The 20,898-nt window shown below is 41.9% G+C and overlaps 1 protein-coding gene across 2 annotated transcripts in view; it reads right to left on the minus strand.

The window, feature by feature from the left end:
• The window catches only part of KCNH5 (potassium voltage-gated channel subfamily H member 5), a 248,629-nt gene that overhangs the window by 65,233 nt on the left and 162,498 nt on the right, over positions 1-20,898 (minus strand). For both annotated transcript variants that reach the window (XM_030558539.1, XM_030558540.1), the window contains exon 8: positions 12,097-12,296. In XM_030558539.1, the coding sequence (XP_030414399.1) occupies positions 12,097-12,296 (200 nt within the window). The remainder of the gene's footprint in view (positions 1-12,096; positions 12,297-20,898) is intronic.

Consider the following 20,898-nt stretch of genomic DNA (forward strand, 5'->3'; position numbering starts at 1 on the left):
GTGGAACCTTCTGAAATTACTAGAAACCTTCTGAAGTTACTAAGAGAACACAGTAACAGACCAGGTGTTTCTCTTTTATATACAAGTCGTGCTGAGAATGGCCATTAGTCAGCAGAGTAAGAACTAGACATTCTGATTACATGGTTAAAAACAAAGAATCTAAATTGTCTCCTCAAATGTCACATTTTTAAAATGGCATGTATCCAAAGAGGATACAAAATACCTGTTAGCTATTGTTTTTGTTTGTTTGTTTGATTTTTGTATATTTTAAGCAATGTATCAAAAACCAATTTCCAGTTTCCAAAGAGGTAAGATTTCTCCTGAGGAGTCTTCATTTTTATTTTATTTTATTTTTTTTGCGTGTGCGTGGAATCCTTGTTTTATGAACAAATCAATATGAAGGTTGCTGACTACAATGCTTTACTATTTGATAGCTTCAGAGCATAAGCTTGGGAGAATGCAGTCTGCAGGGTTCTATGTAATAAATCTGTGGCCACAGACTTCATAGTCAGTAACTATTGCTCATCATCCAAACATCATAAACACAGAACCCACTACCATCTGCTGCAAAAATGAAAGGCAATGTAGAATCCCCCTATGCAGAAAAACCTGTTTTAGCTTAGTTGATAGAATCCTCTGATTTTTAACGGAGAAGGTTCTGAGTTCTGTGTCACATGTTCATGGTGACACTTGCATCTGTGAAGCCACAGACTGGTATCTATTGGATTGAACCACAGTGGACCCCTAATACCTGAGGGACAGCTTTGCTTAACTGCTGAGATCAATCAATGCACCCAAGAGGTGCCCTCTTCCGAGTGGAAAATCAAACCTGCTTAGTTGCTTACAAAAAGAATGTTCAGATTTGATTTTATCATCATCTTCAAGCCAGCCCACACAGGATATAAGCCCTAATACAATCACAGCAGATAGGCAGTTTCCTTCAGCACATGTGGTAGTCATTTATATTTCTAGAACGAAGATGCTAGGTTCTATCTCTGAATATGTGCAGTTTAGACGGTGAATGAGATGTTTATGTATGTAGCCAGAGACTTGTGACAATGGTATTAAAAGCTCTGGAATACTCAGAAATAAATGGTACAGTACATCTATGTCTCTGTGCTAAACTTGAGACCTGGAAGGGAACAGTAAAATTCCCAAGGAGGCTCATCTGATTTTTTTTTCTTCCTAGCATTTTCTAAGTGTACTCAGGCAGTTTAAAATAAGCCTTCAGAATAGTTCACAGAATTCTACACGCAGCAGAGATTATAAAAGAGCTGCAAGACTGGCAAATGAATTAAAATAAAGACATGGATTAAGACAGTATAAATAATGTCTGCTGGAACCATTTTATATATTTCTGAAATCTTCTCCAGTTTGAGAAGGCTGCTGAATGGCTTCATGGACATGACAATATCTCTGAAGTCATGTCAGGAAATACCAAGTTGACAAATCACATACTGAAGTGGACTTATAATGATCTAAATTCTCATTCTCTCACTGCACCAGCCATGAGATTTATTCAGCGGTGGCAGAATAACTTTTACACAAAATGAACTTTGACTGGGGGGGGGGGAGGAAAGAGTAAGCCTACTTTTGTCTGGGAGCCCCCAGATCAATTCCTTGCTGGGAAGAGGCCATTAAGAGCTAGATTTTCAGAAGTGCTCAGCAGCCACAATCAAGGTCAGACTTTCAAAAGAGCTCAGTTCCCATTAGGCACCCAAAGAAACTGACTGTATTTGCATAAAAACTCATTAAGTCAGGTGCTGAGCTCTTTTGAAAATCTGGTCATAAATTTTACAATGGGCATTGGATTAGCTGCTTAGGAGGCAAAGTTAAGAAACAGCTGATATGCAATCACCGAGCACTTTCATACTGTAAATTGGATTTTTTTACAAATAGTTAGGCAGATTGATCAGCGTTATTAAACCTGCATGGATTAAGATTGTTTTTAATAGATTGGCTCAAACATCCTAGCATTGAGTATTTAATGTAAACAAGGAAGGTTTGTTACTATTGAGTTGAACTGTCTAAAATTCCAAGAGAGAGATAAGGTCGGTGAGGTTATATCTTTTATTGAACCACCTTCTGTTGGTGAAAAGGACAAGCTCTCAAGCTCTACAGAGATCTTCTTCAGGTCTCTTATGTAGTTTGCTTTAAATGCTGAAAGCACCAGATCTGCAAAGTGAGCTTAATTATATTTTTTAAGCAATAAAGAATATGAATTACACTGGTGACCAGAGCATTGAGACAGAATTGGCAGTACAGTAACAACAAGGAACATTTCTTAATTGAATAACACTAACAAGTGTTGGAAATATACAGAAATGGCTACAAATTAGTTTGGATTAAATTAAATTCAATCTTCTCAACACAGATAAAAACTGGCTGTTGGTCTTGAAACAACTGGTAATGATAAATTACACTATATTATGCTGTGGGGACCAGGGACAGCACTTCCATTTAGGCGACCTAGGCAGTCGCCTAGGGCACCAGGATTTGAGAGGGCGGCAGCCTGCTCCGGTGGACCTCCCGCAGGCATGCCTGCAGATGGTCCGCTGGTCCTGCGGCTCCGCTGGATCATCCGCAGGCACGCCTGCGGCAGGTCCACCGGAGCCGCGGGACCAGCGGACCGTCCGCAGGCACTCCTGTGGGAGACTCACCGGAACCGCGAGACCGGCCAGCCGGCCCTCCGCCTAGGGCGCCAAAAACCCTGGCGCCACTCCTGGTGGGGACGTAACTGCTGGAAGGTTTGGTTTGATTTTTTAATACATTAATAAATGCTCTGGAAAATGTAGTAATGAGCACATTAATGAAATGTACAGATGATACAAGGTGTAAGATCCCACACTGTGCTATGTAGGAACACTACAGAGGGAGTTTTCATCCCTTTAAGTCCTACTATACACATATCAAAAATATAGACATTACACAACTCATTGAGGTGACAAAGTACATTAGAAGTTAGCCAATATCATTAAGAAACTCATGGTAACACCAGTTTTTGCAATAAGAAAAAAAATCTTGAGATTCACACTGCAGAATCTCACCATCTCCAGCAATAAAATAAAATAAAATAAAATGCACCCACAGTTTTGGGACTGACAAAAAATTCCAGGGTCCAGTCCTACCACTGACATGGGGAACTTTTTGGTTTAATCTGGGCCATAGTGTCATTAAATAAGGGGATCATTCAGATGTCAAAAGATGCAAATGATAAAAAGAAAAGATTCTCCCTGAGGCTAGACTTTGCATCTCAGCCCTGCACAGGGAGCAGTACAAAGCTACATTGCTCCAGGAGGAGCAAACATAACCACTCACTGTGGCACTCTGTCGCCCTCAAGTGGTGGATGGGTCACACAAACTGGTTGATGGGGCTGCCACTGCCTTAGCTAGCAGACATATCTTTTTAGCTCAAGCAGTAAAGGCTCAAGTTTTAAGATCTAGATGTCCCAGGTTCAGTTCTCCCTCTCTTGACAAACCAGGTGCACAGCATTACTGAGGGTATGTTCCCACCTTGGGTGGACATACCCATGCTAGCTCTTTGAGCTGGAATGCTAAAAATAGCAGTATATCAGTAGCAGGACATTTGGCTGCTCACACTAGCCACCTAAGTACAGACCCACCCATCCACCTGGGTACGTATTTGAGTGGCTAGCCTGAGCCACCGCCTGTGCCACATGGCCACGCTGCTATTTTGGGGCACTAGCCCAAGGACAGCTAGCACGGTGCATCTACCCAAGCTGGGACTTGTGCCTCCCAGCTGCTGTGTAGACAAACCCTGAGTGGGTATGGATTACATAGACACCATCTTGGTGCTGCTGGTTGTGCACAGGAGGCAAGTAATCAGCACCATTCATTAGGAGGGAGCAGAGTGCTCCCACCAGTTCACAGACCCTGTTCTGTAGGCCTGTGTGGAAGGCAGGTGGCCCATGGTTCTGTTTCTTCTCTTTTCTGCATCCTGCTCTCCAAGAGGGAGTGGACTGCAATGGTGAGTGGCTCTTGAACAGTTCTGCGAGGTGAGGGAGGCTTCTTGTTCACCCGCTGCCGACAAGCCAGCCCTTACAATGTTGAATTATATTGGTCCAGATTATTTTATTTTTCTTGTTGAGTCTGGAATCATATGTACATTTCATGGTTGTTGTACCTTTATATGGTGCAAGTTCTGCACGGCAAGAAAACAGAGAACCTGTGCTCCTTATCTTACAGTTAGGGGCGGCTCTTGGCACCAGCAAGCAAGCACCTGCTTGGGGCAGCCCATTTGCAGGGGCGGCATAACCAACAGGGGGCTCTGGGAGCTGCAGTTCCTTGGTTAGCTCCCTGCCTATAGAGCCAGCCCTGGAGCAGGGAAAGAACTACATTTCCCAGCATTCCCTTGGCCACTACTAACTGGAAAGGAAGGAGGGGACCTCATGCGGCAGCGTGCTGTGAGTGGGGAGTGGTAGGGATACCATATTTTAACATTCACAACACAGGACAGTCCATGGGGAGGGAAGCCCCACCCTGCCACCATCCACTCCCTCTGACTGCCCCTCACAGAAACCCCAACCCATCCAACCCCCCTGCTCCCTGTCCCCTGATCACCCCCTCCAGGGACCCCTGCCCCTATCTAAGCACCGCTGTTCCTTGTCCTCTGATTGCCCCCTCCCGGGACCCCTGCCCCTAACTTCCCCCCAGGACCCCACCCCGTATCTAAGCGCCGCTGGTCCTTGTCCCCTGATTGCCCCCTCCCGGGACCCCTGCCCCTAACTTCCCCCCAGGACCCCACCGCTTATCTAAGCACTGCTGGTCCCTGTCCCCTGATTGCCCCCTCTCGGGACCCCTGCCCCTAACTAAGCCTCCCTTCTCCTTGTCCCCAACTGCCCCCTCCTGAGACCCTCCCCAAACTTCCCCCCTACCTGTCCCCTGACAAACCCCTGGGACTCCCATGCCTATCCAACTGCTGCCTGTCCCCTGACTGCCCCCCCGAACCCTTGACCCATCTAACCCCCCCGCTCCCTGTCCTTTGACTGCCCCCCCCAGAACCCCCGACCCTTCTCCAGCCCCCCACCCCCTTACCGTACCACTCAGACCAGCATATCTGGCTCCACGCAGCGCCAGACATGCTGCTGCATACATGCTGCCGTGCTCTCCCGCGGAGCCCACACCCCTCCCCCACACACACCCAGCACCTGCCTTCCAGATTTGAACACCTCAAAATTCAGGAGTGCTCAAGCTCAGTTTGGGCAGCTGTTACTTCATTTCTCCCAAGTCAAATATACTGATCCACTGTAACTTGCTGTAGAAAAAGTCGGATAAAATTGAGCAAGAAATGCTTCTCAGTGGTTATTAGGATGGAATTGCTATTTTCAACAGTCATTGCCTTTTGTTTGTTTGTTTAAAAGGAAGACAGTGATATTGCATCGGCAAATTCCCCATAGAACGAAAGAGTGGAACAAAAGAATAATAAAGGCACCTCAACTTTTCCTCATTTATGTAGGACGGTCTTATAATATGGGTCCAGATATCCACTTTGCTGCAGCTCTTTAACCATATGGGAACCAATCCTGTCTGTGTTCTGTGCACATCTAAAATTCCTGCTGAATGACCCACCCTGGGAGCGAGTTACCAGTGACCCAGGGCTGTGGCGGAAGGAGGGTGCAGGGGTGGGGGGAGAGCACAGGGCTGGGGCGGCAGGAGGTGTGGGGGGGGGGCACTGGTGGGGGGGAAGTAGGGAGGGCCCTGGTGGGGAGGAAAGGGAGAAGCCAAAGCTGGGGCGGCAGGGGATGTGGGGGAGGGGAGAGCCCAGGGCTGGGGTAGCAGCGGGGTGCGGGGGGGAGCCAAAAATTCTTTTGCCTGGGACAGCAAAAAACCTAGAGCCGGCCCTGCTTACAGTATGAGGACCGTGCTGGTGGTAGGGATAGATGGCAGTAGAGGCCATACAGACAAGTTTCCAGGATGAGACCATGTAGAAATAGCAGCCTGATTTTACAGGGCATCAGGACACTGGGAGAGATGTCGTGAGGTCATGAATCTCAGGTTTCAGTACTGAGGTGTCAACAATATTTCATAGGGCCATTGAAGATCTCACTAGCAGCGGAGGGGACTGAATTCCCTTGCATTTTCTGAGATTTATGATTCATAAAATTGCAGCCTGAAAATATTTACCATAGTCCTGTCTCTTCTGCATTATTGCATATTGGGTCATGCCATTAGTAATGAATATTTTTAATGCTGTATTTTTTTCCTGTTGTTTCCACTTCAGGAGTTACAATGTGAAACTGGCTCAGATAGATTCCTACGTAAAAACTGAAGAATAAATTGTTTCCTTTCAACCTGTGTCTTTTATTGAGAAGTGGACCATTAAATCATGTTAGAAATTATCTGACCATTGATTTTATTACTTTTTAAGAGAATCTCAGGCCAAACTTTAACTAAGAGTCAAAGGAAGGAAAATCTTTCAGCTTTATTGACATTTCACAATTTTGCCATTAGGAGAGTGGGACCTTCATAGAAACAGCTGGATGTAAATGAACAGTTGTGCAGGTTCACGTGTAATGACCTATTTTTAGAGGAAAACTGCAACCTATTAATATTTCATTTGCTGTCAAGCACATTTTGGTTATAACTAAAAAGCTCAAATTCAATTTGAACATTTTAATATCTCAGGCTGTTACTATAAATATTTTTACAACTACTTAAAAGATCATATTCAGAGAATGTTCTGGCTCACATTTATCTGTCTCAGAAGAACAGGTTCTAATGTGCAATGTTGCCTTTGAGAGACTTTTAAATATATAATGGCTATTGCATTTTCCCATGAATTTACTCACAATCTAAATTTAATTCATTACTGGGTAAATAACCAAGGTACCTTGAGCATGAAAGGAGCTGTATAAAAGCAAATTCCCTCCTACATATGAGCTATGTATTATCATATTATGGTATGTACAGTGCATATGCAATGTATTGTGTATATTGTCCTAGCTGTCAATGTTAGAGCTTTGACTTCTAAATATTTTAAGATGATTGATCACAGGCCACTTGCTTCAGTTTAAATAATACAAATAAAGGGACACTCTTAGTTTCATCGATTCTCTATTCATAGGTATGCAGGAAGGAGGAGTGAGAAAGAACAATGAGCACTGTGGGTTGAAGATTAAATTTGAGGACTAATTATCACCAAAGACCCAGCCTAGATTGGTCCTTTAAGGCAGGGGTTCTCAACCTTTTATTTCTGAGGCCCCCCCAAGATGCTCTAAAAACTCCATGGCCCACCTGTGCCACAACAACTGTTTTTCTACATATAAAAGCCAGGGCCACCATTAGGAGATAGCAAGCAGGGCAATTGCTCGGCGCCCCATGCCACAGGCAGCCCTGCAAAGCTAAGTTCTTCAGGCTTCAGCTTCAGCCCCAGTTGGTGGTACTTGGAGCCCCAGGCTTCAGCCCCGGGTGGTAGGGTTTCAGCTTTCTGCCCCTGGCCCCAACAGATCTAATGCCAGCCCTGCTTTGCAGACCCCCTGAAACCTGCTCGCGACCCCCCAGTGAGTTCCAGACCCCTGGTTGAGAACCACTGCTTTAAGGCACAGCCCTGCAGTGTGGAAGTTCAGGGTCTGATCCAGCACACACCAAAGTCAATGGGCATTAGATTGGGCCATCTGAGAGGGGTTTTACTTCAGGCAGCCAGGTCTGGATCTAGGGCCCTTTTCTTCATTGCCCCCTTTGGGGAATGAGTAACATCTAGTCAACCTTCTCTTTGCCTGCACTGTGTATCTGCACAAGAACCAAACACTAAGCTCTCTGAATTTCTTCTTTGTTATTGGTCTGAGCGAGATCTTCAATGGCATTAAATGGTAGTATCTCATATATGACTAAGAATAGATATTTAACTGCACTATTTGAATGATATTTGTAACAACTAATTAAAGCACATTTGTTAAAGGTATAGTATTCCCAGCAAAGGCATTTACTTACATTTTGGTCTCAAGCTCAACCTTAGCTGTCACAAATACTACTAGACTTTATCATGATATATTGCTCTGTAGTTACATACGATACAGTTGTTCATCACCAGAAAAAACTGCATAATTTTGTGTCAACACGTGAGCTGTTCTATCCACTGTATTTGATTTAAAGAAAAAAATCATTTCAATGTGCTGAGTTGTGCTGCATGCTTGACTGACTGAAATGTATTCTAATAATGGGGGAAAATGACATCATAATGCACACGTGAATGCAAAGTGAGCAATAAGTATATTTATTTGGAACCAATGAAGATGTAATCAGTAAAGCTGGATGAAATTGTTTGACTGAAACTTTTTTAGGAGGAGAAGAATGCAGATTTGGCAACACTGAAATGTTTCATGAGTTCATCTCAAACATGTCAAATTGTTTTAGTTGAAAATAAAAACAAACAATATGAAAAAATCTTCATTTTGACATTATTTGAATGAAATGTTTCAATTTTTCAATTCAAAGTGACTTTTCCAGTCAATATTAATTTACATTTTGTTTTAAAAATTAAACATATTAAAAATGCTTGAAATCTAAATGAAACATTTTATCTTGGTGAGAATGAAACATACAGTTTGACCAAAATCAATTTTTTTAATGTTTCGATTGGCCAAAAATGTAAAGAAAATTGTGGTCAAGCTGAAATGCCTTTTTTTTAAATTATTTTTTGGAATTTCCAACCAGAAAACCAGAAAAATCTGTTATTCACTCAGCTCTAGTAATGATACCTGTATGGAAGAAAACCATTCATAAATATTAACGAAGTGCCAAAGTTTAGAGTTTTTTTGCTAATTATTTGCACAGTTAAAAGAAATCTTTGCTGAAGAATAAGAAATATAGTAATATACTAAAATGTCTACCCAAATGTAAGGAGTAGGAGAGATAATGTTATGCATAATGATAGTCTAGATGTATGTGCTGGAGACATACGTTTGGTTTTGAAGGAAGTGAGGAATGAAAAACAGAGGAGAAATGACTCTAGGGATAGGTTACTGATCACCTGGACAGGAGAGTGAGCACTAGATGAAATTAAAAAAGGGAAACTATATGTTGAATTTCATTAAAAAACTCTCCTACGGTGAGATACGTTAGGCTGTGCCAGTCTCCTGGGGTTGGTTGAAGCCCATCACCAGGGATTTTTAAAACCAGACTGGATATAAAAACTAGGAAATGTACCATTGGGAACAATTCTACTGTGGCACAGAGGTGGACCAACAAATATAACAGTTCTTTTCTTTCTCGTCTATATTTCTACTGCAGGATTAAATCAAGCTTATGATCAAAAGATGGAAAAGTTTTCAGCATAGAAAAGTTACCAGAATTGGAGACACATTATTTAAGAGGATGTCAGCTCCTGAATCACTTGGTGCGATATTTTCCTATCTTCATTGTGACTGTTGTACTGCACACACAGTAAATAAAAATTCTATGACGTGGTGCAGTGTGACCTGTTTCCCCCCCCCCCACAAATTTTAATACAGAGGCCTTAAGTGGTTTGTAAAGTGCTAAATAGACCCCGAACATGAAGGAAAGGATCTAGTGTATGCAACTGCTATAGTTTTCAGGTTTGCCAACTAGGAAATACAACATTTTCTCATTTGCTATAACTGAGAAATTTCATAATTCATTTCAGAATTCAAAGTTCGGATGGCGCATGTGACTGCCAGCGACCTACACACAGCTTTCCATCTTTCCCCTAAGAAATCTCAATTTTGGCTCTGATTGTGTAGCTGACAGCATGCAAGGTGCTGCACTCATGAAGATCCCCATTTGCTTCAATGCAGCTCACAGCAGTCGCAGCAAGGTACTTGTGAAGTAGCCATTGAAGGTTTATAGCCTTTGCTGGACGCTGTGTAACGGAATATTTTAAAAGTTGTAACCATTGTATAGCTACTCTCTCACTGACTGTCAATAAAATATTTTAACTGAAAAACTGTACTACATAAAAGCATTAATGGCCTGATCCAAAAGCCACTGAAGTCAACAGGAGTCTTTCCATTGACTTAAATGGTGTTTAGCTCAGGAGCTACATTAGGCAGCCCTCCAGTGTGGGAGTACTGTTAAAAATCTAAATCACAGATTTTATGGCATTATTAATTATCTAGCTAAGCAACCACTACTACTATGCAGACAAGTGAACGCTGCTTCCTAAAAGCCAATGATCAGTATGTTTATGGGCTACAACTGCATTTTTATAATCTATTAAACTGGATATGTGGAAATAATGGAAGGAAATCTCAGTAATCAAAGCAAAGGTTCTTCTAATTAACTGCAAAACACAATCCAAGTCTAATGGAAGTGCAGCAGAAATAATTGAAAGGAGATCAATGAGAATGAAAATTGAATTTTTACACATATTTGGCTTTTCACAGCAGAACTGAGTATTTACAGCAATTACAACAAATTTGTTATTAACAAACTGTATGAACACATTTGGAAGTTGGAATATCACTGTATAAATGGAGCTGAAATTAACATATTAAAGAATCAGGCATACTGAACTACAAGAATCCAAGAAACCGAAAGCCTTATCAGTTAACATAACAATAATAATACACAAAAGTTGCACAGTTTTGGAAGTTAATTGCTAATTCCGGTTAATTAGTTCGATAACTATCATTGTATGGGTTTATAAGAAGACATAAAGCTGTCCTTGTTCTCACAATAATTCTATTATGTCATGTTATAGTGAGATGTAATCTGAGTTCCACCAGAACCTATCTACCATACAGTGCAATACAACCGAAACAAGAACTGTAGCAGAGCAGAGCAATATTCTATCACAACTTTTCCTCTCTCAAGGGGGCTTTAGGGTTCTCAGTACTAGACACTTAATGTCCAGTTCCCCGATGGGGTAAATCAGCATAAATCCACTGAAGTCAGTGGAGCTCGGCCAACTCACACCAACTGAAGATCTCACCCCTAGTCTCCTTTCTTAATCTATAGAGCCGGTATAAAATGACTAGCAGGAACACAAGCTTTCTCAAACTTCCCTGCCAAAGGGCCTTCAGCCCAGGCCTGGAGAGGACACCTCAAAGAGGTCAGTCTCCGCGTCTATTAAATCTTGTGCTAACTGTGATGGTAGCAATTATGGTTCTGTCCACTGGGAACTGGTCCAAGGCAACTGCACTTATTTTATAAATGCTAACAAATCCTCAGATGGTAACAACTTTCAGTCACTACTGACCTGTGCCAGATTCCAAATGGCGACCTAAGACCTGATTCAAAGTCCAAACACCCAATGATTTCAGTGGGCTTTGGATCAGGAACTAGAGCAGAAAAGATCTATATCCAGTTATCAATCTCCTGAGCCAATCAGTGCTCTGCTACTCACCTTTTAACCAGACCACAATGATACACTGATTTTTATTCTCTTACCATTACCGCTACTATATTATTATTATTATATTTTATGATATCAGCAAGCACTAGAACTACCAAAGTGAGTAAAGGATAGTTTTCTGCTAGTATGTGTAATATGTATGGAAAGTGCTGTTGGATATATTTTTAACAGAATAAAATTGCTGACATGTGGCCTTTTTAACAGTGGAATGCTTAATGAAATGTACATTTTCCCTTTTACAAAAAAAATTGGGAACTAAAATATTTAGCCTGCTAGTTGCTCTGCGAAATGTTTTGTTGGGTTTCAGTGTTTTTATTAGTTATTTCTCTTGCCAATTTGGATTACTCAGCCCCATCAAATGTGGTGTTTTTCCCCAAAAATGAAGGGTATCATTTTTGAGATTTTCTCTCTTCCTCCCCACCCTCTCAATTTTTTCAAAAACTGTTTTTGTTAATTTAAAATCCCAAAACACAGAAAAAGTAAAAATAATTCCAAGGAAAATCTGGAAAATGGAAAGTCAGACCATATTGAAAAGTAGGGTAACAAAACACATTTTCAAAATTGCCAATGTTCCTATTTTTTTCCCCTAATTTTAAACCAGCTCCCTCTCTCTGAACACACTATGAAAGTATTAATGGAATCACATGTGCTTCAGATCTTTTTTTGCCAGCATGTTTACAGTACTCAGTACTGTTTATTCTACTTGAAAGGACACAATGGATTGAAAGATACAATATCTGGATTTTTACCTCATGCACTCATACCTTCTCTGTGTCAATCCCTTTAGACATGGACCATGTTGAGACAATATAATCCATGACTCGTTCACTAAGGCCTTTTGGGACTTGATATAATTTGAGGAAATCCCTCACATTGTTCAGCATCTCATGGTATCGGTTGGTGTTGGCATACATTTGCTGGAAAATGGTGGTGACATTTCCAAAAATAGTTGCATAAAGAAGAGCTGAAAGAGAGAAAATGGAAAACAAAGATAAATTTCTATACTCCACAAAAATAGGCTTAATCATTTCAATAAGTGTTTTGCAAGAAAAAGAAAATCAACTGCAAATGGTTGCCGACTCATTTATATGTGCTGAAAAGTTCTAGTTACACACACATACATTCACCCACTTATATTCAGAGGACTTTTCCTATGTGAACTCACGTTCCTCTTCATCTGTCATATTTAATTTGCTCATATGACTCCCACCAACAAAAAACAAGGAAGAAATGCCACTAAAAGGAAGAACTGGTGAACAACTGAAAAGAAATCAGTCAAAAATGAACTGGCCCAAATAGAAAAAGCCTTCCACTAAACCGTATCAAAGGGATTCTGTGAATATACTCTGAAATACAAGGTGAGTGAGGTCATATATTTTATTGGGCCAAGTTCTGTTGGTGAGAGAGACAAGCTTCTTGTCACACACCTTGTCTCTCTAATATCCTGGGACCAGTATGTCTACAACACTGACATACTCTAAGAGGCAGTTCAATGGCAGGAACCAGGAACTGAGAATAGGGTGTCCATATCTTGATCCAGATAAGACCATGGAACAGAGAACAGAGACAACTGAGTCAACCTCTGAAGCCTGACAAGGATGTTTCTGGATAGACAGTGGCCAAGATCCTTGGCTGTGGCCCAGGTTCCTAACTGTCAGGGTAGTTAAACACTGGAATAGATTGCCTAGGGAAGTTGTGGAATCTCCATCGCTGGAGATATTTAAGAGTAGGTTAGATAAATGTCTATCAGGGATGGTCTAGACAGTATTTGGTCCTGCCATGAGGGCAGGGGACTGGACTCGATGACCTCTCGAGGTCCCTTCCAGTCCTAGAGTCTATGAGTCTATGAGTCTATGAGCTCTGGTGTAACATTAGCTCTGTATTATGTCAGCTGCCTGTAGCCTCAAGAACAGAAAATGGAGAGGAGAAAGGTGTAGGGAATCCGCAGTCACATCTCCTTGCCACTGGCCACATCTCTATATCAGCAGCTGGGTATATGTGGCGCAGAAGCCACCACACCAGATATGTACCAGAGGAATATCCCCCTCTGCTGGGGTGGTTTTCCCACCCTACTCAGCTACACCAGTTTTAGGGCCAGACTGTGCCCACAATGTTGTGCAAAGCAGCTGCACCATATCCCAGGATAAGGAAGTCAAGTAACTCAGACCTAGTGTAAAGGCTTTCCATTAGAGATGGGCCTGCACCAAATCCATGGGTCCAAATACTCCAATTCTTTGAAAAGTAGGAGCTTCAACTTCAAACCCAGACCCAAATTTGGGCCAAACCAAAACCATATATCCAAACGTTTCTGAATTTGCGAGGGTTCAAAATCTGAATCCATATCTAAATGCTGTGGCTTGGATCCATCTCTTTATATACTATACATTTCTGCTAGCCCAGAGGCCCCTTTCCAACTATGTTTTCCAGACTCAGCTTAATGCACTGCTAGCGCAATGCAAGGAAACATCACTGTCTCCAATTTTGAAAGGAAAATCAATAAGGATAAAAATGGGAATAAATGGGACTAAAGCATGTGCTTAAATGCTTTTTTCAATAGGCATGGATGTGTGCTCTTAAAGGTATTTAGCTTCCTTATTGATTCAGGACCTAATTATTCTTGAGAAGAAGCCATAAATAAATAAATAGCACTCTTCTCTTAAACACTGTAGACTTTACAGAAAGAAAATTATTTTGATTTCTCCAATACCAGTGTGTTGCATTTTCATTCTGTCCTTGGCATCAACTAATATACGGAAGTGTGTGTGTCATGTTTAATCGTCTTTGCTTGGAAGTACTATACTGCAGAATGCAGCTGTGTTTACATATTCCTTTTTTAAAAAAATAATAATAATACGCAGCAAACAAATAGGAAAAAACAAGACATTGTGAAAGGATAACTACTTTCTATCTCCTAATGCATAACAGTTTCTTTTTGTATACAACAGATTTTTCACCTCACTCCAGAAAATTGACTTAATTTTATGGACATTTAGTCCAATTTATCACTGCTCTTCCAGAGGCAGCAATTTTTTAAAAGATATGGTGTTTATTTAAAAATACTTGAATAGTAAAAATATTGCACTAACATTTCTCAACAATTTCTTGAATATTTAAATGTAAAAATGAAACACCAGAATTAAGCAGAGATGTGGTGCTCTCATCAAAGTCTAGGGGGACGCATTCTGATTGGTCGGATAGACATATGAGATCTATGATCAAGTAAGGTCACAGCGGGAATAGGTTTCAATTTTGGAAAGCTCGGGAGATACATGTTCTTACTATATAACTGTGCCAAAATCATATAATGGGTATAGATCTTGTTCTTCATTGTTTTACAGACTGGCTACTAAAATGTTTCTGCAATACATTACATATATACACCCACATACGCACGGTACATACATACACACAGTATAAAAGTATGTGGGTTACACATGCATACACTCTATGTGGATGAATGTCAGTTGAACATTTTTTTGCTTTTGCTGTTCTTTCCAGTTTTTGTAGCATGTTAAATTGGATGAAGTGCCACTTCTTGTAAATGCTCCTCCCCCATTCCACTCACGTACATTGGTTGAAAGGTTTCAGTTAATTTGATGAGTGAATCTATAATATAAATACATTTTCAGTCTTGGCCTGCCTTGTTTTATGCCCATGTCTGTACTGAAACTGATTGTGACTATAAAAATATATGCAACTCCCCTTTGAAAGTGCAAAATAGGACAGAAAAAACCAGCGGCTGGCTGAAAATGTGGTATGGCCCTGTCATATGGGAAGAATAGATACAATTCCTGTTCCTCATACCACACCAGCCAGACTCGAAGTGGCTAAGAGTGCCATGGTGGAAACAGTCTGACTGTGGTGAGTGCCTGTGATGGCACCACACTGGGCCCCAGGGGGTTAAAAGGCAATGCCAGGACCAGGTAGCCCTGGGTTTGCCGAACATGCTCCAACTAGAGGAGCAGGTTAAGAGGAAGCTCAGAAGACCAGGCGGAGGACAGGCTGCAGGAGAGCGGAACCTTTCGCCCAGAAGCCGCAGAGAAGGTTGAGCTGAGAGGAGACCACAGAGTGGGTAAGGCCCACAGACAGTACCTTCTTTGAACAACCATCCCCCTGCTTTGAGAACCAGTGGGTCCTGCAGGGCTCTGCTTCTTTGGACTCTTTTTCTGCTAAGCAGCTGACTATTTGGACTACATGCCCCAAATTGAAAGGACTTATTGGTAGCAAGTGGCCCAGAAAAATGAACTTGGACTTGCTGCCACTGTTGCTTCCCATGGGGCCAGAGGGAGGGCCTGGGTCCCACTACCACACTCCTTTAAAGGCCAAGGGCCAGATGCAGGTGGAAAGCCAAAGATCCTGGCTTAAGGTAAGGAACAGGCTCCTCTACTGCTTGGACAGAGGTGGAAGGGGCTGAGTGTGCTAACCCCTAGCTGTTGGCCCTCCAAGTCCCCTATCACAGTGCTACTTTTTTCCTCCCACGAAAAAATCTCCTTTAGACTCAGAATATTCATGAAAACTATCCATCTAAATGGTAATTCTACCCAAAAGTTATAAGTGCCTGAAAATAGGAGCTTGGAATGAAAATGCCTCTTTGAGCATAATTATTGATATAATGAACCATCAGATCATTTCTTGGAAACTGAAATTAAAGAAAATGTCGCATGCTAGTCTACATACCACATAATCTCCATATGCAAAACCAAGGTTTCTCTCTCCCTCTGTTCTGTAAAGGCCTTTGTGGAACATATTTAGGTCTTGGCAGGATTTTGGCCTTTGTTAGTTATTGTTTTTCAAGACGAGATTATTTTTCTTAATTTAGCACGGACACTCTATGTCCTGTATTTAGTCCCCAATTCCACTGTGTGTATGACACACTTAAAAGGGTTAAGATGGAAAAGCCACCATTGAGTATTTGTCAGGCCACAGTGTTCTACCCTCATAAAACCCATTATCTCGTGTTTCTTCCCTTTAATGTGTCATCACTCAGTAGCCTATTGAGGAGTGAAGTTTTGTGAAAAGAAGTCTGAACCTAAGTTCCCTCTGAGGTGCGCGCCTGTGCAGCCGTGCAGGAGGCCACTGTCATAACTATAAAGGGAAGGGTAACAACCCTCCTGTATACAATACTATAAAATCTCTCCTGGCCAGGGGCACCAAAATCCTTTTTTACCTGTAAAGGGTTAAGCAGCTCAGGTAATCTGGCTGACACCTGACCCAAAGGACCAATAAGGGGACAAGATACTTTCAAACGTGGGGCGGGGGGAGGCTTTTGTTTGTGCTCTTTGTTTTGGTGGTGTTTGCTCTTGGGACTAAGAGGGATCGGACATCAGTTCGTGTTCTCCAAATCTTTCTGAACAAGTCTATCATACTTCAAACTTGTAAGTAACAGCCAAGCAAGGCATGTTAGTTTATCTTTGTTTTCTCAACTTGTGAATTTTACCTTTGCTAGAGGGAGGTTTATCCCTGTTTTGTTGTAACTTTGAAACTAAGGCTAGAGGGGGTTCCTCTGGGCTCTTTGAATCTGATTACCCTGTAAAGTTATTTTCCATCCTGATTTTACAGAGATGATTTTTACATTTTCTTTTTAACAAAATCCTTCTTTTAAGAACCTGACTGTTTTTTCCATTGTCCAAAGACCCAGGGTTTGGGTCTTTGATCACTTTGTAATCAACTGGTTAGGATATTATTCTCAAGCCTCCCCAGGAAAGGGGGCGTAATGGCTTAGGGGGATATTTTGGGGGAAGAGGAACTCCAAGTGGTCCTTTCCCTGTTTTTTGTTAAATCACTTGGTGGTGGCAGTGTACCAGGTTTAACCTAAGCTGGTAGAAATAAGCTTAGGGGGCTTTCATGCGAGTCCTGACATCTGTACGCCAAACTCCTCATCCTCATCCCCGGCCCCACCCCCAGCCCACATCCTCAGCCGGAGCCCACACACCCTGTACTCCAACCCTCTGCCCCAGCCCTGAGCCCCCTGCCACACATCACCTCCACATTGGTGCACATAGCAAAATTCATTCTGCACATGGATGGGAAAAATTAGAAGGAACATTGGTCTGGCCTGGTGTTAACTACTCTTGGGATACAAGATGCCTGATTTTTCTCCTGGGTACATCACTTTTAGGCTGGTGTAACTCCATAAACTTCAAATACTGCAGAGACTGGGATGAAACAAGTCCCTAGATAGTCACAAGGGGCCAGATCCCCAGATGACATGAATACACCAGCTTACACCACCAGAGGCTTCTGCTAACCTGCACTAATCCATTAGCGGCTCTTGTGCTATCCTCATCTCACTTGACTGCTGGACCAACTTGTGGTCCCTGTATATTTGCATAAATGTGGGTGAAATTCAATATCGCTAATGAAGCGCCACTAGAAAGAAGAAAATGACAGCAGTGATCACATGCATGCAAAAGGATCAATACCTAATATTTCATGTAGTGTTGTCAACTGTTTCTTAAACACTGAAAGGTTATTGATTTGATTTGGATGACCCCAGCAATTACCAATCGGAGCTTTATCAGAACACATCTTGTTAATGAATACCCAGGATATTACATTTGAGCATCATCCTTTGCCCTTTTAAAAATGAGAGAGAATAGCAGCCGTTCTTAGCTTTATTTCAGTTTGTTTTGTTTTAATTTTTGGTTGTGGCAAACAACATTTGCAGAGATTCAGAGGGATGTAAAATACAGTGCATCTCTCCAGGATAAAAGGACTGAAACAATTTGCAGAGAGACAAGGACATGTACATGTGTACCTGATTAGTTGTAATTTAGTCTCTTCTTTTATGAGTAACTCAGGGAAAACAGAAGACATCATGCTATCTAGACTGTAGGAGAAATTACCCTCCCCAATTCCCTGATTTCACTTGCTAGTTAGGTCAGGTAGCATTTGTTCATCTTCTCACTAATGATTCTTATTTATCTGGATTTTTTTCCCCTCATCTGCTCCTGCTGACATCTAACATTTACTTCTCCTAATTGTCTTCTACGTGTAAATTTTGGAGAGTCCTCACTACATTTTATATAGAACAATTTAAAATAATGATGCAGGAATATTTTCCTCACAACCCTTAAGGCTATGTAGGTGGTTCAACCATTATTTTAGATTTCTATTTTTACACTCCAGTTCTCAAAAAACAGCTATACATTACATACATATAATTTCTGGAGGATTTTGTAACAACGTCCTACATAAATCTTTTACATCTGTTTAACAACAAGCAATTTTCTTGTTTAAAATGGTTCAGACTGATCTAAATTAACCTAGAGCATTTCAAATTGATTACTACATTGACTGCTTTCTCAATATATATGAATAAGAGGATTTACCTTCAGGAAATGAGGTCTGGACAACGAACCATTTTTTCCTACATTCTACTCTTTATTTCATAGATTACATGGCCAGAAGGGACAATTGTGATCATCTAGTCTAACCTCCTGTATAACACAGGCCAGAGAACTTTCCCAAAACAATTCCTAGAACAAATCTTTCAGAAAAACATCTAAACTTGATTTTAAAATTGCCAGTAATGGAGACTCCACCACAACCCTTGGTAAATTGTTCCAATGGATAATTACCCTTGCTGTTAAAAACTTACACCTTATTTCCAGTCTGCCTGGAGCTGACAGCAGGAAACCTGACATATGGAGGACTGACATCAGGAGCCCCAGCCACCCGCCCTGGGTGACCGGGGGCTGGTGTCCCACTGGTCAACCCTAGGTGGCTGGGCTCCTGCTGTCAGCCTCGTGCATTGATGACTGTAATATAGGTGCAGCAAAATGTTTAGTTACCAAAAAAATTAGCAGGCATCACATAATGCTTGAGTGTTTGTATTGTTCCAGCTATTTTTTCTTAAACAAATAGGTCTTCTTTGGCTTTTCCAAATGACTGCAATTAATAAAGGTCCATTATTACTTTTCTGTGATTTTCCATGTCTTGTCCGCAACTCAGCAATTATTTGGCAATCATCCCACGACTCAAGTAGGGCCTTACTCAGAATGTCATTTACAATATGTTTGTACAGCCCCCAGCACTATGAGGTTCTGACCTGGTCGAGGTCTCTAGACCAGAGGTTCTCAAAATCGGGGGCAGGCCCACAGGCCCTGGCGCAGTGTAGAATGTATTCTGGGAGTGGGGGCATGAGAAGCTTTTGAGGGGAGGAATTACTGCGCATATTTTACCCACAGCAAAGCTGATTCCCCCAAACATATCAGGTCCTCAGAGGGTGCTGTGCATTTGACTCTAGATGGCGCTGTGGGTTTTGACAGATGTCTGTTAAACTTGCACAGCGTTATAAAAAGTCGTTACCATCTGTACGTTAATGCATTTGCTATGATGCGGTGTGAACATTTAATTGTAAGCATTGACCACAGTTGCAGTTTTCCTTTTACTCTTATTATGATGGATCGTTCGCTCTGTTTGAATCAGTGCCCTACTGTTATTAATACTTAGTCAGAGTTGCATGTTGATTTTTTTTTGTCAGTATCTGTTCTTGTGTGGCAGGAGGGAGGATAGACTACTACAGACACAAAGAAGGGGGGTGCGATCAAATAGGTTTGAAATGAGGAGGTTACTCACCTGTGCAGTAACTGATGTTCTGCAAGAGATGTCCCTGTGAGCGCTCCACTCCAGGTGTTGGTGCGTCCCTGCGTCTTCGCTCAGAGATTTTTACAGCAGTATTCACACAGGCCACGCACACGCATTGCCTGCCTCATGTGCCTCAATAATGCGCTCACGCGGCCCACCTCCTCAGTGTCTTCTCTGCAATGGAGACTGCTCCAAACTTCGAAGTAGAGGGGAGGAGGGTGGGTAGTGGACCACCCACAGGAACACTCATCTCAAAGAACGTCAGTTGAGATGCACAGGTGAGTAACCTCCTCTTCAAGAGAGAGATGTCCCTGTGAGTGCTCCACTCCAGGTGACTGAAAAGCAGTCTTTCTTAAGGAGGTAGGGACTTCAGAACTGGTAACAAAATCTATAAACAGCACAGCTTGGCCCATTTGAATGTCAGTCAGTCCTGATTAAGAGCATAATGTTTAGCAAAGATATGCTCTGAAGCCCAGGTGGCGGTTTTGCAAATATCTGTGAGGAGAATGTTATGTAAGAATGCCACAAACGTTGATGCAGATCTGGTGGACTGTGCTCTAACAGAAGTCAGAGGATTAATCTTCTTTAGTTGGTAGCATAGGCAGATGCAGTCTGCTATCTAATTGGATATTCTCTGGGTAGAGATGAATTTGCCTCTGGATCATCCTGTGATGGAAATGAAAAGTTTAGGGGAAACCCTAAAGGGCTTAGTTCTATCCAAATAAAAGGATAATGCTCTGTGCACACTGGGGGGAGGGATAGCTCAGTGGTTTGAGCACTGGCCTGCTAAACCCAGGGTTGTGAATTCAATCCTTGAGGGGGACATTTGGGGATTAGCCCTGCTTTAAGCAGGGGGTTGGACTAGATGATCTCCTGAGGTCCCTTCCAAACCTAATAATCTATGATTCAAAAGTGTTCACAAGTCACTTAGGAAAGAAGTTTGGTAGGTTCATTGAGGTAGGAGGAGGAATGCACCT

Source organism: Gopherus evgoodei, chromosome 4 (assembly GCF_007399415.2).
Source record: "Gopherus evgoodei ecotype Sinaloan lineage chromosome 4, rGopEvg1_v1.p, whole genome shotgun sequence".
Taxonomy (NCBI): domain Eukaryota; kingdom Metazoa; phylum Chordata; order Testudines; family Testudinidae; genus Gopherus; species Gopherus evgoodei.